Consider the following 24691-nt stretch of genomic DNA (forward strand, 5'->3'; position numbering starts at 1 on the left):
CAGCAACACGCATCTAGGGGTGTAATTTTTAAAAATTATGGGGGAGGCCCCCAGACCCCCCTTCGGGCTGCTCGCAAATAGTGGGTTACGGTTAGTACCCCCTGGTATCAAAATCTGTACACGCCCCTCCGGAGCAATTGGCCCAACATTGAAAAAGAATCCCCCCCCAATAGAAAGCTGCGCTACGGCGCCGTGCGAGTATACACATTTCGAATAATTTCTCAGCTTCACAAGGGGAAATATCGGAGGACTTGCGGCGCACGCCCGTTCGCGCCGAAAATAGTGCGTTTGTGTCGGGTATAGTAAACCATTTTGCGCTTTTTGGGGAGATAAACAAAGTCTGAAATAAGAAAAGAAGAGGCGAGAGATGGAGAGTAAAAAAAGATAGGGAGAGGAATTGTCGCGTCCGTAATGTACTATGTATGTATCAATGCAGAAACGACGGGTTTATACGAAAACGTGTGCGCAGTAGGGAGTTAGATCGCTAGACAGCCATCTATATTTAACCTGGGTTCGAATCCCCGTAAACTCTTTGCTGAAATGTTTTCTAACTTGTGTAAACGTAAACGTATTGCAGACATCTATGATCAATGTGGTTAAGCTTGTCTGTATAGCTTAGTGGTTTAATCGCTGCGCTGAAAGTCATGAGTTCGTTGTTCGAATCAGTAAGCCAGAGAATTCCGTACGCCTCTGTAGCGGTAAATTGAAAGAGATTCCGGCATCCACTATGTGCGCAGAACATAGTGAAATGCTCGGCAAGTCAGTCGCTACACCGTTGCTGAGGCGTGGGTGTTTTTGCCTTTCTGTTTAGTGGAATGAGCGGTGTCTTTTGGCCTTTGCCCTCGGAGAGTGTCGTTTTGATCGTCCCCCGCCCGGTAACTGCATACAAGTCGTTAACGACTTTTATTCTTGACACGTTTCGGAGCAGCAATCACTCAAAATTTTTCGATTAAAACGTTAATTACTATGCGGTGCTGCCATCTTACGATAGCTGAAATTAAAAAGTTGTCGAGAAAGTCCAAGTGTACCTTCTCAGATCCCGGCGAACACCTAAACATTTACATTTGTCAAGTATGTCTAATGATTGTCAACTCTTTACATGCTCTAGTCACTGTACTGTAATGTACTGTTATGACATACACGGAAAAGTGAAATAAGACAAGATGTATACAGAAAACCTTTTAACAGTAGGACTTCAATCATAGTTTATTCAATTTACAAATCACCAACAAAGCCATTTTCACTGCAAGACTTACTATCATTGTAGTCAAGTTTCGTTTCTCTCCAAGATTATGCCAATTATATAAAATAATTGTTCTTGCTTTGAAAATTAAAATTTCATTAACGCGATGATATTGTCAGTAAACTATTCTGACCTCACTCCCGTTCAATAATTTACCTTATAATTAATTAAAAACTGGTCCAAAACAAGTCTGCACATCAAGGAATAAAGCAATGTACTGTGCGCATACATCGGGTAACAATGGGACAGGATGGCTATAAGTATAAGCTTGCATCAGAATGAACAGCGCTTGCCACCAGAGACATGTACATTACATAGTAAACATGTAATAGTTGCGTCGTATAATAGTTGCAGAACACAAGTTATGGTCTACCGCGTAAGTACAAGAATGTTTGAGGTTCTATCTCCAGACATATGTATAGCAGCAGGAAATTCTGTCTCTGCCAGCCCTGCGACATATTTATAGCTCATAAAGAATATATACACAATAACATTGCATATCATAACTACGACAACCAAGCTGCCAAAGTTACAATGTGTAACATGAGTCAAATACAACCGTAACCTAAACACGTCCAGTTAGTGTTCGTAAATGCAATTTTAAGCGATGTACAATCTCTGATAAAACCTGCAAAATGATGTCACCAGCAGGAGCGATTGACCCATCAACTGCATCCGCCGAATAAGCCCAGCAGACGAAAATATTACCTAGGTATTTTCCAGTTATTTTCACCAATCACACACGGCCCGCACAGCTACTTGTCTGGCGCCGTCTTTGGCTTTGGCATCTTGTTGAGGATGGCCGGAATGTCTCGCTTCTCGTCGTAGTTCTTCCAGAGCGTGTACAGCGCGAGGATCTGCCTCGTGATCTCCATGATCTTGTCCATGTCGACGGACAGCTCAGCGAACCACTGCTTCGCGTCGCGGTTGAGCATGACGCAGGCCATGTGCAGCGCTGCGAGGGCAATCTGGTACGGCGGGTACAGCAGGTGCACGTCGGTGCGCAGCGAGTCGTTGACGATCTTCCACGCGAGCGGCAGCACACGCTCAGGCTCGCCCATGTCGTGCGCGTAGTGGAGCAGCGGCCGGTAGGGGTGGTAGAGCACGAGGCAGCAGTCCATCAGCTCGAGCAAAAAGAACTCGCACTCGAGCACGTGCGCGATCTTGTAGGGGAACTCCTGAGGGTACGCGAACGCAAATCGGTTCTTCACGACTGCCTGGCACGTCGAGATCAGCCGACTGTTCGATATCACGCCAAACTCCTCGACCTTTGAAGCGAGGAAGATGGCGGTCGGCGCGAGCAGCAGCGGGTCAACGCTGCCGAGAGAGTTGCGCGAGTAGAAGCGCTTCATGTACATTGTCGCCGTGCCAATGACCTGCTGCCTGACCTTCAGCTGCTCGCCGAGCGCCTGCACGAGGCCGGCGATGAAGATCATTACCTTCTGGTACTCGTCCTCGGAGAGAACGGCGAGGTCGTCCTGCCGCACTTGGTCAAGCAGCTGCTTCTCAAGCAGCCACTGCTGACAGTGCGAGCTCTTCCAGAAGTTTGCAGCCATCACTAGAAGAAGAGAGCGGGGATCCGTGCACGACGGAGCGAAGGAGGGACCATCGAGTAGACCGACTGTTTATTGCACAGCAGACGAAAGGAGCGTTAGCTAAACAGGTCGTTTACAGAGCGTGATCCTGTGCAATAGGTGAAGAATAAACCATTGACTCAACAGACTGCAAGCGAGTTTACTAACAAGTGACAGATTGAGTCTTAATTTGCTATCACACCAGGTGGTTCAACGTGTTGTCTCTGAGGGCCTGAGTGCCTATACAAACGGCTTCATCTTCACAGCTTGCATCGCATTGTGGTTATCACAGATACCATTTGGTTCATCTGTTAAAATAAATTTATACACATAATAATTAATACACTAATCACTATTAATATTATGTGATCAGGGTTAACAGTTGTACAATTTCGGATAAAAAGATGCTAAACTAAAGGGATAAAGAGATTGCTGACAAAATAAGTTTAGAAATGTACATTGTTTTACAGTTTGTATGTAGTGAGAAGTAAGAAGGTTACTTGTGGCTAGGGAGAATCCTGAATGAATTGGTAGTAATCTAAAATGTTGAATTTAAAATTAAAATAGAATCTACACAGACTACAGTATTATACTGTAGTCTGTGTAGATTCTATTTTTATTTTAAATATATAGTGAGTATATGAATCATGATAATATATGTGAATTATTGCATAAACGAACTAATCAAATAAACAAAACCATTCCAGTAAGTGAGAATTTTGGTGACCAGCACGTGACAGTGACTAAGAGTGAATGTGTCCGAGTGGAAAGGGAATGAATGGTTACGGTAAAATTTACAAACAAAAGAAGTAGGGCCTAGCACAAATTGAACGTGTTACTGTTAGTGTTACCGCTATACCCATCATGCCCTAGTAATAAATTAGAAACAAAACAGTCACACGATGTATGTGAACGGAACACCTTCCAACTGGTAACCCTTATTTCAAAATGTTGAGGTTTTAACAGTGACCCAAAATAATGAAAACAAATTCACTTAGAATCATCTTAAGAAACTTACTAGAAATCTCCATCGGATACAGGCCGGCCACACTTCCGGTTTTAGCCTTATATTCAATTAACACCGTACAAGAATAATTTTATTACTTTACTATTTAAAATTTATACATACAACTAAATATTGTAATACTATTTATCTATACTTTATAATTGTAAAAACTATATAGATAAGTGCAAATATTTTATGTGTATACGATTAGATAACATACGATAAATAACATGCTCTTTACAGTACACTGATGGGGTCAAGCCAAGGGTCAAGTCGGCAACATGTCACTAGTACAAAACGCGTAGATTAGTGTTGTTTAAACTGTTTATGTGATTAACCGATAAAAACGATATTCACACATGGTGGTAACGTAAGGAATAATGGCGTATAGGTGCATTTCTATAACAGGGTGTTGCGGAAGCTTAATGAGAAGAAGCGAGATCCACAGAAGATTGGTATGTTTGGCAAAGCCAAAGAAGATGTGATTCACTGACTGGAATGTAGCACACCAGCAGCACTGCCACTAGGCCTAGTGGCAGTGCATGACGCAACTGTTAGAAATAATTCACTGCAACATGCGTGTATCATTGCTTAATGTTCTAAATTTGACAAACATACAAGTATCTTGCTTTATATAAGTTTCATCTAACATTTGGCAAGTAACTATACATTAATTTTACTCACTCAGTGACTGACCTTGATCATTGTTTCGGTCTCATTTAGATGTAGTAAGGCTGATAGGGTCTATGTCCCCCAGGGTACTGCCGGAACGTACCCTGGGTACGGTCCGGTATACCGGAACGTACCCTGGTACTAAATACTACTATCTAATATGCCGGACCGTACCTCGCCTACTCCACTAACGGGTCTAGGGAGTCGCCTACGCCTACTCCCTAACCCCAACCCTAACCCTAACTGTGACCCTAACCCTAACACTAACCCTAACCATATCAGCTAGATAATTACCAGGGTACGTTCCGGAACGTACCCAGGGTACGTTCCGGCTGTACCCTGGGGGACATAGACCCTATCAGCTGTAGTAAGTACGTGTTCTACAGCCAGTTGTTAAGGAATATCTTTCTCAAATGACCGGTGTGTTGCTTGGCAGTTGGTTGGAGAATAAAAAAAGAGACCGCAAACAACAAGAGTATTAGTAGGCAAGAATAAAGTAAATGTGCAGGGAAATCACATGGTAGCAAGAGAATGGTAGGTGTAAAAAGATGAGAACTTCTGGTCTGAACCACTCTGGCTACAGTAGGGATCTCTGGGTGCAGGACCAAACTGACATAGCTCTACCGGTGCAGCCCCCTTGCTCCCGCTACGCCTACGCCTACAGTGCTATATATATAGTACTACAACCTATGACGAGAATCTGAGAAGAATGTTCAATGCATGGCTGGCAATGCTGTAGTCTGTGGCACAATAAAAAATCACCCTAGCCAGCGAGATAAACTTTTATTCTTTAGCCGGCCAGCTAGCTAGAAATTCACATTTAAATCGCCATAACGTGACAAAATTGGCCCCACTATGTAATGCAAGCAATCATACGACCAAAACATACATCCATGGCGGCGCTCCCATTTTCCTGAGAGAGGTGGACGGTTCCCTAGGGGAGGCAAATTTAATCAATTAATGAGCTCGATTACTTTCCAAACTTATATCTGTAATGATTATGTATCTCTTGTTGTGTTTTAATAATAATGTGATCACTAAGCAGTTGACTTGCCTTCTTGCAGCTACTTGCCACCAACCCCTGTGGTGGTGGTGGAAGACTACCCACCCATCCCTGGAACAATGCAGGGCGCATACGTATCGGTAGCTCCACAATTCTTTTAATTCAAATATGGATACATGTGTGATTTCAGCATGCGATGCTTGATCTAAGCGCTTCGGAGCCGTAGTGACTAGTGTTCTCTTTGTATGGTAGGCACTTAATATTGTATAGTTGACTCTAGTAACACTCTAGTAGGTAGTGCGATCATTTGTGTTCAATAAAGGGGCCAATTTGACCCTGTTATTGTGATTTAAAAGTGAATTTCTAGCTGGCCGGCTATTTAGGATACAAGTTTATCTAGCATTTACTACAGAGTCCTTGTGTTTTAAGGTGCGCGATCGCGCTCGTGCGCCATCGCGCGCCTCGATCGATCAGGAGAAGTGCGAAAAAACGCGCATCTAAGCATTATCAAAACGCGCACCTCGCTTCGTGTTTTGTTTTTCATTAATTCAACTTATAAACTCGAAGATAAACGCAAACGGTTGTAAACGTCACGGACATTGCAGGAAGTCGGTTCACATGTTTATAACGACAGTTGTAACGTTTATACCAACAGCAGTCTTTAACATCAATTCATCCGCTCATCATTTATTTATCACCGACGAAAGCTTGACTTATCGTTGACTCTGGTATTCTTCCGTTACACACTGAACCGTATACACACCTCTCGACTGTCGTAACTCACAAAGCCTACTGCCTGCGTTGACTGCTTTGCACCCGAACTCACCCAAAACTAAAACCAAAACCAAAACCAAAACCAAAACCGTCCGGCCTATCATACGCGAGCCATACATGATGAATATGACTGTTACTGTATTCAATTGCTACAGCAGATCGAGACTGGTGATGAAGATGCAGCTGACAATGAAAATTAAAAAGCCTGATTTAGGTTTTTAGTGAAGTTTTATTGCAAAACATGTATGTTTTCTTGAAATGAAACTGAAATACCTCAAATTGACAAAAATGCAAACAAGTGACTGAATGATTATGATGTTGCAAATACTATTAAAGTTTTAATAGTCTGCTTTGAGTGTTGTTCCTTTTTGACTAAACATGCTAAATGTGTGATTCAAGTTATCCATCAATATGTTCAAGAACTGATATTTTGTTAGATGAAAAAAAATCACCTAAAAAATGTCAAAATTAAGAGTACAAACGCAGAGCTAATTTTTATCCCAAAATGCTGGAAATAGCATTTCATGAAGTCTAGATTTCAAATTTTTTCCGAGGGGGGATGCGGAACCCCCCTAGTTTGCCTCGTGACCTGCGGGCACTCGGATGCAAATCACACACCTCGGCAAGCCAAAGCGTGTGATTTTTCACTCGCCTGCCTTTTTCAAAACACAAGGACTGACTACAGCGTTGCCGGCTACACTGTAAACATTCTTATCAGATCCTCGTCACAGGTTGTAGTATAGCTGTGTAGCGGGAGTGGAAGGCCTATACCGGTAGAGCTGAAACTGGCACAGCCCCACAGCTAGTGATGTCACGATCATCGATTATACTCGATCATCGGTTGAACAGTGGCTCGAACCAAGCTCTTGGTTATCAAAATCCATAATCAATTTCATAAAAAAAAAAACTTGAGCAAGAAAACTTGGAAAAGTGATGAGAATCAGAGATATCATCGCCACTATACAAGTTATCTTTTATTAACATACATGTATTATACACACAGTAGTAAACAGTGCAAAACAAACAGTAAACAGGGCTAAACAAGCACATACATGCACACACGTACATGCGCACGATGTTACGCACACTCAGGCATTCAACACCCCGAGTAACCGATTGTAACCGATCATCGGTTACTTGGGTCCAACCGATGATCGATTACGAAATTACAACCGATTGACAACACTACCCACAGCATTACTCACGGATTGACATTTGGCCATCTTCATTGTACGATTGTAGTCGCCGATGTTATATATTCTAGATAGGCACTGTATGTGGAAAGAAGTTGTACTTGAGTTACTGTATTTGTGTTGCCTAATGACTTGAATGTTACACTGTCAAACTATAGTAAAAAGGTGATTAAAAAACTTAATAACTAACACAATATGATTGCAACCTTCAGAGCCTAAGGCAGTTAACAACTGCAACGAGAAAAATATCACCCCGGACATTTAGCTGCCTACTAGAAGAATGGCAACGCTTCTGTCAAAAGCCACCAAAGGGGTTCGAAAAATTCTACCCAGGAGCTCAGAAGGCTGCTCCAAAGCAAGCCTCAGGTATGCCGTGCTGCATGAATAAATGTAAGGGATGTTTTAAGCAAGGTTACTACCCTGAACTAAATATATATTAAGGGCGGTAGATCTTAGATTGCGCAACTCAGAAAAGCACTGGACATACTAACCCTCCACCTAATCCGTGCCCTGTAACAGCAGTTAGTCATGTTCCTAGGCTTTTTCTGTGTAAACCTGGCTAAGAACCACAGGCATTAGTCAATACACTACCAGTACTCATGCAATAACTATGGGGGCGTAATTTTGAGTAGTGTCACCTAGACACCTACTATATTTATATCGGATGAATGTATATACTCCAGGCTGCCAGTGTGATCCATAACAATAAACGTAAAAATAAACAAGTTTCCTTGCTAGCACCACCTTAATGGCGCTGTCACACCTCCGTATGAAAGCCAGCGTGTACCGACGTATGAAAAATGTGGTGAATACGCTGGCGTACGTCGAATAAGTTATGGGTAAGCTTAACCATAACTTATTCGACGTATGCCAGCGTATTCACCACATTTTTCATACGTCGGTATATGCTGGCTTTCATATGGAGGTGTGACAGCGTCATAAGGAAGTGTGGTTAATGTGTGAAGCCAATTGCAAAATTAGTTTTCTTGAGACAAAATTGATGCATGGTGCTATATGATAGTTATCACAACCGATGAGCAGAAACTTTGTAAAGATTGCTATGTAAGTTGCTATCTATGTTATTAAAATTACATAAGATAGAATTTGAGCCACACATCAAAAATAATAACAGTTAAAAAAATTAGTTGTGTTTTTAAGCTCATGGTACAGCAGTGTGTTGATGTGAGAGGAGAGCTATTTCATTTTACTATGCTGTTGGCAGACGTTTGAGTGAACAGGATGGAGTCTGTGAAAAGCTTACAGCTAATCTCATGTTGTGTATGTTGCATGATTATGTCATGAGCGAGTACAGTGGTCAAGCACTGTACACAGACTTAGATGATAGCAGTGTGTCAAAAATGGGTAGCAGTTATTGTTCAGTTGTGACAGTTTCATGATAGACATGTTGTTATATTATAAATTATAAATCTGATACCAGCATGGTATTTATTCTCAAAATGTGAACATCTTTGTCAAGTGTCAAGATTTACATTCAAATTACTACGAAATGTTTCTAGATTTTTAGCTCATCTGACGAAGTCAGATGCAGCTTGTAGAATCGCACGATCGTCCGTCCGTCCGTCTCCGTCCGTGCGTGCGTGCGTGCGTCTGGCCGTCCGTCCGGCCGTCCGTCTGTCAACAGTTGGGCACAAATCTTAACCGCTCGACGTACGGTCACGATATTCGGGACGTCGGGGGGGATCATCAAAACGAGTTGGGATGTCGAAGCTGCGGGTCAAAGGTCAAGAGGTGTAAAAGAAGGGGGAACATTCCCTCCTTAACTTAAGGTATAGGGAGGAAATGCAGAATTGCGGCACAAATCTAAACGGCTCGACCTAGGCTCGTGATAGTCCCTGTATAGCATCATGGTAGGAAAAACCATCACTGTGCCGAAATTGGAGGTCACAGGTCAAAGGTCAATGGGCACAGGGCAGATTTTAAACATTTTCTGAGGACATGGTCTGACAGAGCGATTGAAAAACTTTTTTGTTTCAGCGGTGACCTAGCATTTCTATGGCTTTATTGAAAGGACCATGAAATGTACCTTCTGCTGACATGCGAAGAGTAAGTGTCGGATAACCTTTTGACCCTCAAGAGGAGGGTTAAACATGGATTTGTTACTGTCTGTTAGAAAGAATTTGACTGCCGGGTTTGCTAGTAGAATCTATACATGCCTGGATGTATGAGGCTACAATGTCACAGTGAAATTTCAAAAGCTAAATTTGGTTGAAGAAGGTTTATGCTCCTTAAATCGTATAATTTCTATGGCATTCTGTACTGTCAGTATGTTACATGTAACATATGCCACTGCCAGTGGCCACTGCCAGTGCATGTGGTGGTGGTACTGTGTAGTTTTTGCCTGCGTTAATTGGTTACAGGTGGCAGCTCTCTATTGCAGCCTGTAGGCATGCGTAGGTAAATGGATGAGTGCTTACCTATTCTGTCTTGCAAATAGTTGTTGCTACTACGTATGATGGGAGCTTCCATCTTTAATCTGAAGACACTTAAACGTACGCGCCATCTCGTGGCAACTTTCATAACGATCCCAACGAACATTCCTTTGAGAAGGTTCCTGATACCATCCCTGTCCACTGTTTCGGCGTGTATGTGAACACATTTGGGACTAACAGGGTTTACTAGAATCCCACCACTCTACCACAGAGTCACCGCAGTAGACGTTAGATGAGCGCTTTCGCTCCGCGGCACTTGTTGTGGTTTGCTATGTGAAGTTTACGGTTGTATTTTAGCAGAAATCGAAATGTATGCAGATGCCCTTAGTTTATGACTGCTTTTTGTAATGATTAAAGTTTTAAAACTTGTTCAACAGAGGGTGCAAAAGAATCAAAGGAGGACAGCAATGCAAAGGATTCCCCACCAAGCAAGTCAGATCCCAATAGTGAGGGTGCAGGGACACCCAAAGACGGAAGCACACCCCCAACACCAAAGAAACCTACAGACCCATGGCCTTTTTCATTTGGGTCTGGTAACAAGTATGTGAATGTGCATGAACATAGTTTTGAGTAAATCAAATAATAGAGTACTGAATTTTGTAGGACTAGGAGCTGCATTTTCAGTTCACAAAAATATCAATGTGATATCAGTTTGAACTAAAAACAATTGTTTTTCGCAAACAATTTGTTTTTATTTCCTCCTGATGGTATACATGTATAATGATGTAATAGATTTAATCAAATTTAAAGTTGAGTATACATGATTCTATGCAGTCAAAGCAGCAATGTTATTTTTATGTTAAAGAGGGAAAGGCTCATTTGGAGGCAGCGGAGGTAACGAGGAGCAACAGAAGATGATGTATATCGCCGCGGTAACGGGACTCGGCTTCCTTGGTCTGCTCGCACTTTATGAGATGAATCATAAGGAAATCACATGGAAGGAGTTTGTCGGCAACTATCTCGCCAAGGGCATTGTAAGTGTCAGCTCTCTACAGATCTTAAAGATGCAAGAAGGTCTGGAGTTTAGTTCCTCTGAGGTGCTCTCAGTATGGCCGAGCACATTGCCTCTTGATGATTGAGCGGGCCTGCATGGGCCCTTTTAACAGTCAGCTTATATCATCGTTATGTTTGGGAACACTTTTCTGGCACTCACACAGGCTCATGTAGTTTACACATGCAGGGTTTCTTATACATAAGAGGCACAGTGGCGCACCAGCGTTGTCAAATTTAATATCGCCGTTGTGAAAATTTTCCTATATTTACCCGCCGTTGTCAAAATAGAGTCAACCCAAAAATAAATAGATCACCACGTGCTTCTGGCATATTTAGATTGCCATGTACGTTTAATGAGTCATGTGATGCGTCCGCATAAGTGCCTACGGCACGCACGTTTTTTAGCTCACCTTTATATCGTCAAGATGAGCTAATGCCATGGAGTGTCGTCCGTCATACGTCCGTCCGTCTGTCCGTCCGTCCGTCAACATTTGGCTACGGTCAACGATAACTCAGGAACCGTTTGACCCACATGTTTCAAATTGCATATAGTTGTTTCTCTTTTGGGTTAGGTTTGAACGTCTTATTTTGGAGCACACCGGTCGACCTACTTTCGAGCCATGTTCACTTTTTCGCAAAAATGGAAATGGCCATAAGTCAGTTTAGGTTCAACGGATTTTGCTCATTTCTGGTATGTGAATGAATAAGGACTGGCCCCAAAACATATCACACAGGTTTTGATTTTTTTTTTAGTTATGCAAATTAGGTAGATTTTGGCAATTCGCCTATGCATTTCAGTGTCAGCCTATGGTCAACGATAACTCAAGAACCGTTTGACCCACATGTTTCAAATTGCATACAGTAGTCGACCTACTTTCGAGCGAGGTCCACTTTTTGGCAAAAATGGAAATAGCCATAAGTCAGTTCAGGGTCAAAGGATTTTGCTCAATTCTGGTATGTGAATGAATAAGGACTGGCCCCAAAACATATCACACGGGTTTTTATATTTTTTTTAAAATTTATGCAAATTAGGTAGATTTTGGAAATTTCACTATGCATTTCACTGTCTGCCTACGGTCAACGCCGTCAGATTGTATGCCAACAGATCTGAAACATTTATTTTCGCATCAAAAATTACTCATATATTATCATTATCAAGAGTATATAATGGGAGTTCTCCCATATATACTCTTGCTTTATATATCCCCCCTCCCTCTTCTATCACACCCAAGGTGAGCTACAGTGTCATTGACACTTTCATTTCCCAAACTGGCCATTACCTCCTTCGTCCTTTGTCTAATTTTCTTTCAGAAGAAACCCTGCCATGTATGGTCTGATGAAACTTACATGTACTAGCAGCACGTGTAAATGTTTAAAAGATGAACTTGAGAGGTTTAGTTATATTGTCCATTTAGGAACTCCCGCATAAAAGTCTATTTTTATTGTTGTTAGTGTAGGTATTTTGTGTTTGATAATTACAGGTTTTTGTGCATCACCCCTTAACTAATCAGGCGGGGATAGGGAGTCTGCATAAAACCGCAATGGTAGCTTTGGAAGTATTTAATGACACAATGAATTTGATGAATAAAAAGTTAAATAAATATTATTATTTTTCTATGTGCACAGGTTGAGAAACTAGAAGTCGTCAACAAGAAATGGGTGCGAGTGAAGCTGCTACCTGGCATCCAGGTAGAAGGTGGGGTAAGCAGCTTCCCTATTGTTCTCATGAGAATAATTTTCACAGTAATTAGTAATTACCAAGAATGTGTTTTTCGAGAGTCTGTAGCATACATTACGATAAGAGCGCATAGCCACATACACATGTTAACTCATATAAAGCACCTACCACTATGGTTACATATTTTGTTTTGCTCACATATTACTACACTTTTTGTTATGGAGATAGTTAATTATGTAGTTATGTGAATTTCGAGTGATGCATATGGACACAAGTTCCTTATGTGGAAGAATACTCAAACATATATCATCGTTAATGCATCAGTGTAATCATCACCATTACTGTTATTATCATCATCATCGGTTATCATTAATTAATCATTCACAATGCAGCAAATTCTGCTGAATTATCTGTTTCTAAAAACCACAAGGTGGATGTACCATCATATATAACTGTCTAGTTTATCATTATCTGTACTAATTGGGTGTTTTATTTCAGAATGTGTTGTGGTTTAACATTGGCAGCGTTGATTCTTTTGAGCGAAATCTCGAGAACACTCAGCTAGAGATGAACATTGATGCGGCAAACTTTGTCAATGTCGTCTACAAGTCCGAACTCGACGGGTAAGTGAGGTCGTCCACAATTCCAAGACACAGCCTATCTAAATACTGCCTCCTCCTCTGAGAGTCTGTGAGAAAGTAGTCCCTTGATATAGTTGCTGAAAGGCAGAATAGTCATTGTGAATGTTATTGCATGTGTCTAGGTCCTTGCAATAGTGTCTAGGTCCAACCTTCAATGATTTCTAATAAAATGTTCCTAAGGAAGCATCTTGTAGAGATCGAAGTGCCTCCATAATTTTTCAGCATATTTTCATCTGCGTGAAGTGCGTAGTGTACTGCCTAAATGTAGCGACGCATATGCTTCGGTTGTGGTACACCTGTTATGTGAGGCATGCATTAGGTGCATGGTGTAATCGGAAGTGTAGTTCTGTACATCGGTAAGCCTGTGGTAAACCTTCACTGCAGCCTCTAAACTGCATGTGTGTGGAGTCCTGGACCTTCTCTGGTGTACAGTGCACTACCCCATGTGGGTTTGATGAAAGTTGACACCGAGATATAAAGTTAGCAAATGAACTATTGCAACAGTGACTGACTTGAGCTGCCAGTCAATCAGGCCAAATTGATTGGTCAGTTGGCTAAAACCTGGCCTGTCATATGCGGTGAATATGCAGTATGATGCAGATGTAAGTAATCATTGTGATTCTCTCTCATCCTCCCCCCTCCCTCTCTCTCCTTCGTTTTCTCCCTCACTCCCTTTCTATATCTGTCTGTGTGTCTGTCTGTCTCTCATGCTCGCTTCCACTCCCTCCCTTTCTCACTCAATCAATCATTCTGTCTCTGTCTCTCTCTCTCTCTCTCACGCACCTATTCTCTGGCTCTCGCACGCTCTCTCTCTCTCTCTCTCTCTCTCTCTCTCTCTCTTCTCTCTCTCATCCTCCTCTCCGTCTCTGCTCTCCGGCTCTCTCTCTCTCTCTCTCTCTCTCTCTCTCTTTCTCCCCTTTCTCTTCCTAATCGGTTAGTGATGGACTGTGTAGTGACCAATATTACACTCGAACGCAACCCTCGCTACAACTGTATTTCCATCCGTTCCACAGGTCGAGTCTGATGAGCTTTGTTCCATCTATCCTACTCATCGGTTTCCTGTTGTGGATGATGCGGCGATCGGCTGGAGCAATGGGCGGCGGCTCAAAGAAAGGAGGAATCTTTGGCATGGGCGAGAGCACGGCCAAGCTCATTAACAAGGATGAGATCGGAGTTACGTTCAGGTATGGGTTGGTAGCGATATTGGAGGCCATCCTTAAAAAATTCTGTTTGCTGTCCTCTGACCGACCCACGAAAATAGCCGCGACCCAAAAGTTTTGTTTACATTTTGGTTTTTTTTTTTCTTTTTCATTTTTTATAGTTAAGACTGAAACACAAAGCATGTGTGGCAAACATAAGGGCAGACTTAAAATAACTATTATGCCTCACAAAAAAGAAGAAGACCTACCTACCTACCCACTAAAAAAATCATGGGTCGGGGGACAGCAAACATTGAATTTTTTAAGGATGGTCTGATGGTAGTGGGGTAGTGAATGCTCTAGGTCCGAATTTGACTCACGTTCAGGCATCGACGGTCGCGGTGTTAGATGTAAGTAGATTGAGGATTGTTTAAGAATGAGATTGGAGCAAATGTTGGATAATTATATTTTTGTCTGTGTCTAAGACAGCTGGATAAAGCAGAATAAGCAGATATTCTTAATGGGGTGTGGAGCGATGCTCCTTCTGTTGCTGTAGTAGTGGCAAACGGTGCGTGAGTGATTGCTGTTATTGTGTTTGATCTAAGATATCACAAAATGGTATTTCTGAGGTAATAGCACAGGTGTTGTTCTTTGTTCGTGTGTTTGGTGTTATGGAGGGGTAGGGAGTTGGGTGCAGGTACCTCCGTGATGCCATTATGTATTGTTATTTTTTGTATTTCACTTCATACTGGGATGTAGGAGCAGACACCAGCTGTTGTTCTATCTGCTCCATGTTTCACGCCTCACAGGGACGTAGATGGGTACCCATGCGATGCTCTTGTTTTATCTGCTCTGTGTTTTGTGTCATGCAGGGACGTAGCTGGCTGCGAAGAGGCGAAGATTGAGATCATGGAGTTTGTGAATTTCCTGAAGAATCCTCAGCAATATATAGAGCTGGGTGCGAAAATTCCCAAGGTATGGCGTCGCGCTACGTGTAACAGTGTTAATGTAATGTAGAATTATTAGAAGGTAGAAAGTAGTTTAGTTTGAATAGATACTGGTGACACATGTATGACGAATGTAGCAATAGGGTGTATCATTAGCAGCGACCGTTGAGCGCGCTGTGTATCATTTAGCCGCAGACCATTATGTAAGGTTAGCACGGGTTGGTTGCGCGCAGGCCAGAAATACACGGCGAGCGTGCGTGTTAAACAAATGTGGTAGGGTTAGTTATCTTAAGTAGTCTAGGCAGAAGAGCGAAGAGAGAGTCCGCGCACGATGCGCGTGGGCGCGGGTTGACACCGCGAGGCCGCGCACGATGCGCGAGCAGTGGTGACAAGTTTTACCAGCTCTTACAAGGTTCCTGCGAAGTTTACAAGTTTTACAAAGTTCTTACAAAGTACAGTTTCTCATGCAGTACTACACTAGTCTGCATCAGTAGCCTCTGAGTAGAATAAAATATCATCTCATCTGTTACCGTAAAGACGTGTTGGTTTTTCTGTGATCTCCATCGTCAACGACTCACATCGCACGAGACACAGAGACAAGTCTGACGTTGCCTTCAAGCTTCACCGCAGCACGAAACGAAACCAGCTATATAACACTACGTCTTAACTGTCTTCACCCACGCTATAGCAGAATTTGTGGAATAGTCAACGTAATAAAGAATAAAGATATTTTTTGCACATTGTACAAGTCATTTTGTATTTAGGTTAGGACTCCGAGGTTGTAATGTTTAAATTCATCTTTAAATTTATTTTTGATGGTATTGTATACTCTGTCTGTTATGCCTATGCATATGCATTTTCATATGCTGAGCATAGTTTTCAGAAAACTGGGGCATATGTATTGTAAGGTGGCCAAGTTATTGTTGTGTTCCTTCAACAATACATTACAATGATGAATAACAGCTATTTTGCTCTAAACAATGTCGTTCATTGCTTCAGGGTGCGATACTAACAGGTCCACCCGGTACTGGAAAAACTCTACTTGCGAAAGCAACTGCCGGTCAGGCTAACGTACCATTCATATCAGTGTCTGGCTCGGAGTTTTTAGAGATGTTTGTCGGAGTCGGCCCATCAAGAGTAAGTACATGACAAGCAGTCCTGCATTGAATTTTTTATAGATGTATTCCTCAAATAAAAAATTTACAGGCTATCACAGAAATTAGCTTGTGCATTCCAATAAATTTCATTTACTTGCTGTAGCAAATCAGTAAAGAACAGAATCGATGACTACAGCTAGTAAGTTCATGCTTTTGTCAGTGTATACACGTGGGCGATACGCGTGGTGTCAATCACTATTGTTATTATTGGAATAGCAGATGGTAGCCAACACCAATACTGTTGTAGTCATGTGATTGATACAGGAGGAATCCTTTTAGAGTTACTGGCAACTAGTTGGTGAAATTTTAACTATTACTTCTGCTGGTGCTGTTCCTGGTGCTGCTGCTATAGCAACTGCTGAGCTCCTTTTGTTGCCACGTCGTCATCATCATCATCATCATCATCATCATCACCATCATCATCGTCATCATCATCATCATCATCATCACCATCATCATCGTCATCATCATCATCATGGTCACCATCTTCTTCATATCACTGGAATGGTTCTCACTGCTGCTTACATATGCTGATTTATGCATCAGGTGAGGGACATGTTTTCGATGGCGCGGAAGAACGCACCCTGCATACTGTTCATCGATGAGATCGATGCGGTGGGCAGGAAGCGAGGCGGCAAGAACTTTGGCGGCCACAGTGAGCAGGAGAACACGCTAAATCAGCTACTCGTCGAAATGGATGGTAAGCCGTTAGTTACAGACCGGGGTCATCAACCGTGCCTAATCCTCCTATATCCATGTGAGCAAGATAACCACACCTACCCCGATGAATACTGCTGCTCGGCTAGTCAAGCTAAACACGCATGCACACGAAGTTATGGACTGCATAGCACTTTGTTACTAAGCAGTGTTTTTCGAATGCCCTTATGGCAATGCGGCTCATTTGCTAGAGCTGCTTGTGGAGCACTTCAGGTTGATAAGTGAATTTCCTACAAGGTTTGGGTCTATAGTCGTATGTACATTGCAGTTGAGCTAAAATATGCCTTATTTGTGTTTGTTTAACATTTTTTTAAACAATTTTCGTTTGTATCTGGAATTTACAATTGGATGAAAGCCAACCTTTCAATCTTTATATGTTGCTTCATGGTCTGTGTTCCCTCCAAGATGCAAAACGTCATTCCGAGGTACAATCCAAAAGGCAATAGATAAGAATGCTAATTTGTATAATATGTAAATATTCTTACATGGCAGAATGAGTTATAAAAGGGCACGGCTTGAATTTTTTAGGGTTTAACACAACAAGTAATGTAGTTATACTAGCAGCAACCAACAGAGTTGACATCTTAGACAAAGCGTTACTGCGTCCTGGACGATTTGATAGGCAGATATTTGTCCCTGCACCAGACATCAAGGGCAGGTATGTAATTTAAAATTGCAACAAACATCTGTCAATGACAGACAGAGTATCAGTTTTTATAACGTAGTTGGATATGTGTGTGGATACAAGTTTGTTTATCAGAAATTTATTGTCAACATCACTTAATTCAATTACATACATTTGACTTCACATGTGAATAATAATAAATTGCTTGTAATTTGATTAACTGTTTCAGTTGTTTGATCTTTAGAGCGTATTACAGTTAATTTTGATCCAAATGGAAATCAACACTGACTTTAGTTCTATAATTACATGGTATACGTTTTAGTATGATATAAAACGCTGGTAATTACTCGTGTTGTTTGAAGAGGATTGAGTAACGTGTCTTTTATTATGAATGGTGTGTGCATTTTCAGGGCATCTATTTTCAAGGTGCATCTCAAAGGGCTGAAGTGCAAGTTGGATAGAAATGACCTGGCGAGGAAGATGGCTGCCCTTACTCCTGGTTTCACAGGTCTGATCCACATACATGTGTAAACCGGGCCCCCTTGTCAGATACATCATAATAATATCTGAAAATACACATTTGTGATGTGACCCATTTTTGCAAATTCTCCGTGCAAGACCCAAGTGAAAATAATGTTACTCACTATACATGACTATATTTCCATGCACTGAGTGCTGATTTAATTCTACAAAGGCTCAGCATTCTATTCAAGTGGTACACCAAAATGCTAAACTGCTCCCGTAGTCACAAATAGCACAGAAATGTGTGATGAATTTGTTCACGAGGGCTGCTGCTATCTGTGCTTCTAGGTGCCGACATAGCAAACGTGTGTAACGAAGCAGCACTGATTGCTGCTCGCACGCTCAGTGAATACATCACGTGGAAGGACTTTGAACAGGCTATCGAACGAGTTGTAGCAGGTATGCCTCTGCCAGCATCCATGATAAATTTTGTACGCACATGCGCAGGCACATGTTTGTTTATGTGCGTATGCATGCATGTGTTTGCGTGTGCTTGTAGGCATGCGTGTGCACATGTTATTTGTATGTATGGATATTCATATCCAAGCTCTCACAATATGAGTTGTTAAATTTTGTGAGATGTATATGTTGTTATATTTCTTTATATATATCTCTATCTTATATTTCTTTCCTTTATATATCTTTTTCAATTACTCAGGAATGGAAAAGAAAACGCAGGTGCTCCAGCCAGAAGAGAAAAAGACGGTTGCATACCATGAGGCGGGACACGCAGTCGCTGGCTGGTTCCTGGAGCATGCAGACCCTCTGCTGAAGGTATGCGAGCAGAAAGCTTACCTATTGTTCCTTATCTGCAATGATGCAATGTAGCTGGCCACAATGTAATGTATTACATCAGTAGTTACCGTACCACAGTGTAATGTATGTCAACACTTACCCACCACAATGCAACGTAGTATGTTAGGAGTCAAGGCAAACTGTATTGTGATGGGATAAGTATTGAGAGACATTGCTATGTAGCCAAGTAAGTGTAGTGTTGCCACCCACCACAATGCAATGTAAGTCAGTACTTATATAACCACAGTGTAATGAATGGCAACACTACACTTACTTGGTTATATAGCAATGTCTCTCAATACTTATCCCATTACAATACAGTTTGTCTTGACTCCTAACCATCATGACACACTGTAATACAACACTTACCCTACAACAATGCAATGTAGCTTGTCAATTACCATGTCATGATGCAACACATAATATAACCCCAGCAAATTGTATCATAACAATTACCTTGGTACAATGCAGCTCGATGAGAATTTCTGCTTCTTTTTAAATGCAGGTATCAATTATTCCCAGAGGCAAGGGACTCGGCTATGCACAATATCTCCCTAAAGAACAGTACCTGTATTCAACGGAACAGGTATGTTGTTTCTCATTTGAAACTACTAAATAATAAAGCAAAAGTCAAGTAACTGCAAGATCTAAACAGTCTATTGTTACCAGTTGTCTGTTTTCACAGCATATTATATTATAAACTATGCAAGTATCAGTACGTTGACACAATATACAATTTTACAAGTCTTTCTATTTATACATACCACATCATCGATACATGCGACTGCACATGCACATCAACCTTGAGTTTCACTTGGAAGTAACAGGGGTGCATTATTTGCCACAGCTGTTTGACAGGATGTGCATGACACTTGGAGGCCGAGTGTCAGAGCAGTTGTTCTTCAAGCGTATCACAACGGGTGCTCAGGATGACCTACAGAAGATCACGCAAAGTGCCTATGCACAGGTAATAGTGCTTCCCGTACGCACTGCGCACAGATTAATAGTAGGGTGTCCGAGTTGGCCCTCACAACATGGCATGTCCTTCTACCTGCGTGTTAGATGGGCTCCAAGGACATGTTTCCAGAAACATCATAAGTTTTTATGACATAAGTCTAAAATGACATAACTTTTGACAAGAGTCGGGGTGAAAGTTATGACATTGCAGACTTATGATAGTCATAACTGTTTGTGTTTCTGACAATGCACCCTTGTTTGTTTATATTTAGAAGAAATATGAGCAATATAACTGTACTGCCAGCTGTAACAGGCCATTCTCTGATGGTGGAATTTAGGTCCAATTAGGTTTAAAGGATAATATTTCCTCTCTCTAAAAGGTTAATGTGCCAAGCATTTTTGTCTAGGCAATCTAGCACACGTCATCGTTGATGAGAGTGCTGGGGGCACTAATAGTTACTCATGTTGGACAGTTCCCTGGCATGTGCATGCTCATCTACAATCGAGCTGGGAGACTAAAACATTGTCTTTGGCACCATCTAGGTTATGATCTCTGTCATGTGGTTGTCAATAACATGTTACGTCTAAGGACGAGTATGGCATGTCATGGCGCATGGGAATTGCTTGCAGATTGTGCATTACGGCATGAACCCGAAGGTCGGTAACCTGTCGTTCGAGATGCCACAGCCAGGTGAGATGGTCATGGAGAAGCCCTACAGCGAACAGACCGCACAGGTGTGTAATGTATCCTGCTGCCGGTGGTAGATAGAGGTAGTGGTAGTGGTGGTGGGGCTGCTGCTGTTGCTGCTGCTGCTGCTGCTGCTGGTCGTGGTCGTGGTAGTGTTGGTGGTGCTGCTGCTGTTGGTAGTGGTAGTGTTGGTGGTGGTGCTGCTGCTGCTGCTGCTGCTGGTAGTGGTAGTGTTGGTGGTGCTGCTGCTGCTGGTCATGGTAGTGTTGGTGGTGGTGGTGGTGCTGCTGCTGATCGTGGTAGTGGTGGTGTTGGTGGTGCTGCTGCTGCTGCTGGTCGTGGTAGTGGTAGTGTTGGTGGTGCTGCTGCTGCTGCTGCTGCTGCTGGTAGTGGTAGTGGTTGTGTTGGTGGTGCTGCTGCTGCTTCTGGCTCGCTTGCGGTAGTCGGTAGGCTTGTTGTGGGTCTGCTGTGCTTCGGGTCGTGGCTAGTAGTAGGGTTAAGTGGTGCCTGCTGCTGCTGCTGCTTGGTGTCGGATAGTCGGTAGTGTTGGGTCGGTGCTGCTGCTGCTGTGCCTGCTGGTTTGGGTCGTGGGTACGTGGTAGGTGTTTGGTCGGTCTGCTGCTGCTCGTCTGGCATCATTGCGCTAGTCGTTGGGTGGTGCTGCTGCTGCTTGCTGGTTGTGGTAGCTGTGTAGTGTTGGTGATGCTGCTCGCTGCTGACTGCCTTGGGTCATCGGTATGTTTGTGGTGGGCTTGCTGCCTGCTGCTGCTGGGTCGTGTAGTTGTGTGTTGGTGGTTGGTGCTGCTGCTGCTGTACTGGTAGTCGGTAGTGGTAGTGGTAGTTGGTTGCAGTCGGTTGCTGTGCTGCTGCTGCTTAGGTCGTCGGTAGTGGTTAGTGTTGAGTGGTGCTGCTGCTGCTGCTGTAGTTGGTAGTGATAGTGTTGGTGGTGCTCGTCTGCTGAACTGCGTCATGTAGTCGACGTAGTGTTGGTTGGTGCTGCTGCTGCTGCTGCTGGTCGTGGTAGTGGTAGTGTTGGTGGTGCTGCTGCTGCTGCTGCTGCTGCTGCTGCTGGTCGTGGTAGTGGTAGTGTTGGTGGTGGTGCTGCTGCTGCTGCTGCTGCTGGTAGTGGTAGTGGTAGTGGTAGTGTTGGTGGTGGTGCTGCTGCTGCTGCTGGTCGTGGTAGTGGTGGTGGTGCTGCTGCTGCTAGTGGTAGTTAGTGGTAGTTTATATGTCTCTCGCCCGTACCAACTAAATTGTCGACTGCAGCACTTTGTTGCCAAGCATTGTCTTTTAGAATGTCTTATGACTACAATGATTGGTGAGAGCTGTCTGTTAGTCACATTTGGCAGATAAGTCAATTCAATTAATTGTTCAGACTCATCAAAAGTATTCACTTAGTAAATCAACTTATCGTGTACAACAATTTTGGACATGGGTTGTATATTTGAGACAATATTTGGTGGATTACTTTTAGTAAAAATTCAATCAAACATACTAAACTATATAATAATGATAATAATAATTTTTTAAACCAAACTACTTAACTCTATCAGTAGTCGTCTGGATTAAATATGGATTGAATGTATCCAACTTGTGTTAACTGCAGCTATTTTTTTGCAATGTTCTGGTTTCAGGTTTAAATCTGCAAAGTGCCATGAGTTCTTAAATAAGTTAATGTAGAGTCCTTATTACATCATGTCTGACTAGCCCACCCATCATGTCTACACATGCCCTGCCCCCCAGGTGGTGGTGTGTACGTTTATTGTTCTATCTATGTTGGTCATTGCAGGTTATTGACGAGGAGGTAAGGGAACTTGTGATGAAAGCATATGACCACACTATGACATTACTGACAGCAAAGAAAGAGCATGTAGAGAAGGTAGGCAATTTTATTTGTATATACAATTTTGGAATGTAATTGCATTACCTCGAGGTCAAGGTGAACACTTTATGTAAATAGTAAACAGTTGTTTCTGTATTAGATAAATATCCTAGGTAATTGTGATTGCAAGTAATCCCTATTATATGATTACAGAATGGAAAACTGACATGTGTTATGCATCATTTCAACTTATAATTCTCATTATTTGAATATGTATCAAAATATACTGAATATGCAAGTGATATCGATTGTAAATCGAGTATACTTACTGATTTCAGGTAGCGCTGAGGCTACTTGAGAAGGAGGTTCTAAATAGGGACGATATGATAGACTTGCTTGGGCCAAGACCATGGAAGGAAAAGTCTACTTATGAGGAATTTGTTGAAGGTATAAAAGCATGGCTATTGGACAACCCTTTAACCCTGCTGAAGGATTTTTTTCATACCCAAGCTGTGTTATTTTACCAAATTTTCCTTATTACCCATACATTTTTCTTGAGAAAATAATAAAATTGTTTGTATGAATATTGAGCCGAGATTGTCAGTATACGCCATGGCAGAGCAGACTCCTGCACAAATCTTACTTGAGTTCATCCATTACTTGGGAAACGGAAGCTCTGTTTCTCATCTTCCAGTTGTTGCAATATCAGTTTAAAACGAAATTGATAGAATAAAATTGCATTTTTACGCTGCGATATATATTGTCGTTGAAACACAGTTACTCTGTATGCACAGTATATTAAAGTGTATATTGGGTTGTTGCGTGAAAGGTACTGGATCGTTTGAAGAGGACACACAGCTTCCAGAAGGTCTAAAAGATTGGAACAACCCTAAAGAGAAGAGCAGCGATAAGCGAGATAAGCCAAGCAAGCCAGACCAGCAACCTGCTACCCCGTCAACATGACAACATGGCTAACGGCAATGTGTTATACGGAGTGTCCGTATTACGAGCCAATTATTACGTGTTCAGAATCGGATCGTGTCTTTAAGACAACCACTCCCCCCCCCTGATTTCATCGCTGTACGAAGCCTGAGATTCCAGTTACCATGGTTAACGTTTTCTTAACTGAGGCGAAGGCTAAACTTGCACGTCACAAATGTTTTCTCACCAAGAGACATTAAGGTGGGCGCTCTTACTGTGTCAGAACGACGTTTTCTATTACAAAATGTTATAGATAGACCCGAGGACGAATGTGTAGACAAATAGAAACGATTTCGATCCAACTCCAAGACTCGAAGGTAATGGCAGAGTATCATTCGTAAATGATAGAAGTTTGTTGGTGTTTTTAAAAGCCCTTTCCTTTACCATGAACGTCAACCAGATAACGCAACACATAGAAAAGTAGATACGCCTGGCTGGAAAGAGAGTGAAGTTATCTATTTAAGTTTGTGAACATTGCAGATTATGTAATAAATGAAATGACTGTGCACAGTATTTCGAGTTACAATTTCTTGCTTGTTATTATTCACAACAAGCTCTGGCAGATGGTTACATGAATGATCACTCTGCCTAACAATAAGCTAAAGATTCACCTGACATGACCGGTTCCAAGTGCTTTGGTTGTCATATTTTGTATTTGTACATAGAACTCCAACGAAAGAAAAACGTTTTCATATGCATCTTATTTGACATTGTGGCTTGAACCAAACAGACATCATGATCACATTGATTAGGTAGGCAATCTCTTTGCCATTCATCTGCTGCTGATACATCAACATTAATTTGGCTTGCCTTAGTTTATGTTATAAAGAACCTAAACATAAGCGAAGAATCATCAATTCATTATAACACAATATAGCACTTTAGTCCTATACAATAACCCTTTCACACACTTTTACTTTACAAGCGTATAATTAAATTTTTCGTCAATCAAAATAACGAACCCATATAGACCCTGTTTATATCAGTAATAGTGCCTTCTAGTATGTATAGTGGGCTTTACCGTATAGAAGATGGGGAACAAACCAAATCACCACGTATCACGATATGGAGATGTGTTCCTGTATAATTTCATCAGTACTATCATATAATTCCA

General features: G+C 42.0%; 2 protein-coding genes across 3 annotated transcripts; one reads left to right on the forward strand and one right to left on the reverse strand.

Annotated features, from left to right (window-relative positions):
• Window positions 1-1176: 1176 nt before the first annotated feature.
• Window positions 1177-3890, reverse strand: LOC106804992 (cyclin-C-like). 2 transcript variants are annotated; one of them, XM_014806435.1, is made up of 3 exons: window positions 3836-3890; window positions 3020-3125; window positions 1177-2801 (listed from the first exon to the last, which is right to left on the reverse strand). In XM_014806435.1, exon 3 carries the CDS (start codon window positions 2797-2799, stop codon window positions 1999-2001), a length of 801 nt encoding a protein of 266 aa, XP_014661921.1. In that variant the 5' UTR covers window positions 2800-2801; window positions 3020-3125; window positions 3836-3890; the 3' UTR covers window positions 1177-1998. The 2 variants fall into 2 exon arrangements, with proteins under 2 accessions (XP_014661921.1, XP_014661920.1); XM_014806434.1 differs by having other exon boundaries at window positions 1177-3125.
• Window positions 3891-4073: 183 nt separating this feature from the next.
• On the forward strand, window positions 4074-24100 carry LOC106804984 (AFG3-like protein 2). The gene is made up of 20 exons (XM_014806416.1): window positions 4074-4278; window positions 7678-7831; window positions 10293-10455; window positions 10721-10889; window positions 12535-12609; window positions 13085-13209; window positions 14241-14411; window positions 15239-15341; window positions 16313-16450; window positions 17017-17170; window positions 17716-17845; window positions 18223-18320; window positions 18623-18733; window positions 18993-19108; window positions 19635-19715; window positions 19977-20096; window positions 20717-20821; window positions 22564-22653; window positions 22935-23043; window positions 23426-24100. Exons 1-20 carry the CDS (start codon window positions 4204-4206, stop codon window positions 23557-23559), a joined length of 2421 nt encoding a protein of 806 aa, XP_014661902.1. The 5' UTR covers window positions 4074-4203; the 3' UTR covers window positions 23560-24100.
• Window positions 24101-24691: the final 591 nt, after the last annotated feature.

Source organism: Priapulus caudatus, unplaced genomic scaffold, assembly GCF_000485595.1.
Source record: "Priapulus caudatus unplaced genomic scaffold, Priapulus_caudatus-5.0.1 Scaffold95, whole genome shotgun sequence".
Taxonomy (NCBI): Eukaryota; Metazoa; Priapulida; class Priapulimorpha; order Priapulimorphida; family Priapulidae; genus Priapulus; species Priapulus caudatus.

Bases quoted from the DNA above. Each gene is read 5' to 3' on its own strand.
- LOC106804992 (XM_014806435.1), bottom strand. From the start codon at position 2,799: ATGGCTGCAAACTTCTGGAAGAGCTCGCACTGTCAGCAGTGGCTGCTT.
- LOC106804984 (XM_014806416.1), top strand. From the start codon at position 4,204: ATGGCGTATAGGTGCATTTCTATAACAGGGTGTTGCGGAAGCTTAATG. The intron at 4,279-7,677 runs GTATGTTTGGCA...TGCAACCTTCAG, and splicing joins GCGAGATCCACAGAAGATTG to AGCCTAAGGCAGTTAACAAC. The intron at 16,451-17,016 runs GTAAGTACATGA...TTTATGCATCAG, and splicing joins TCGGAGTCGGCCCATCAAGA to GTGAGGGACATGTTTTCGAT.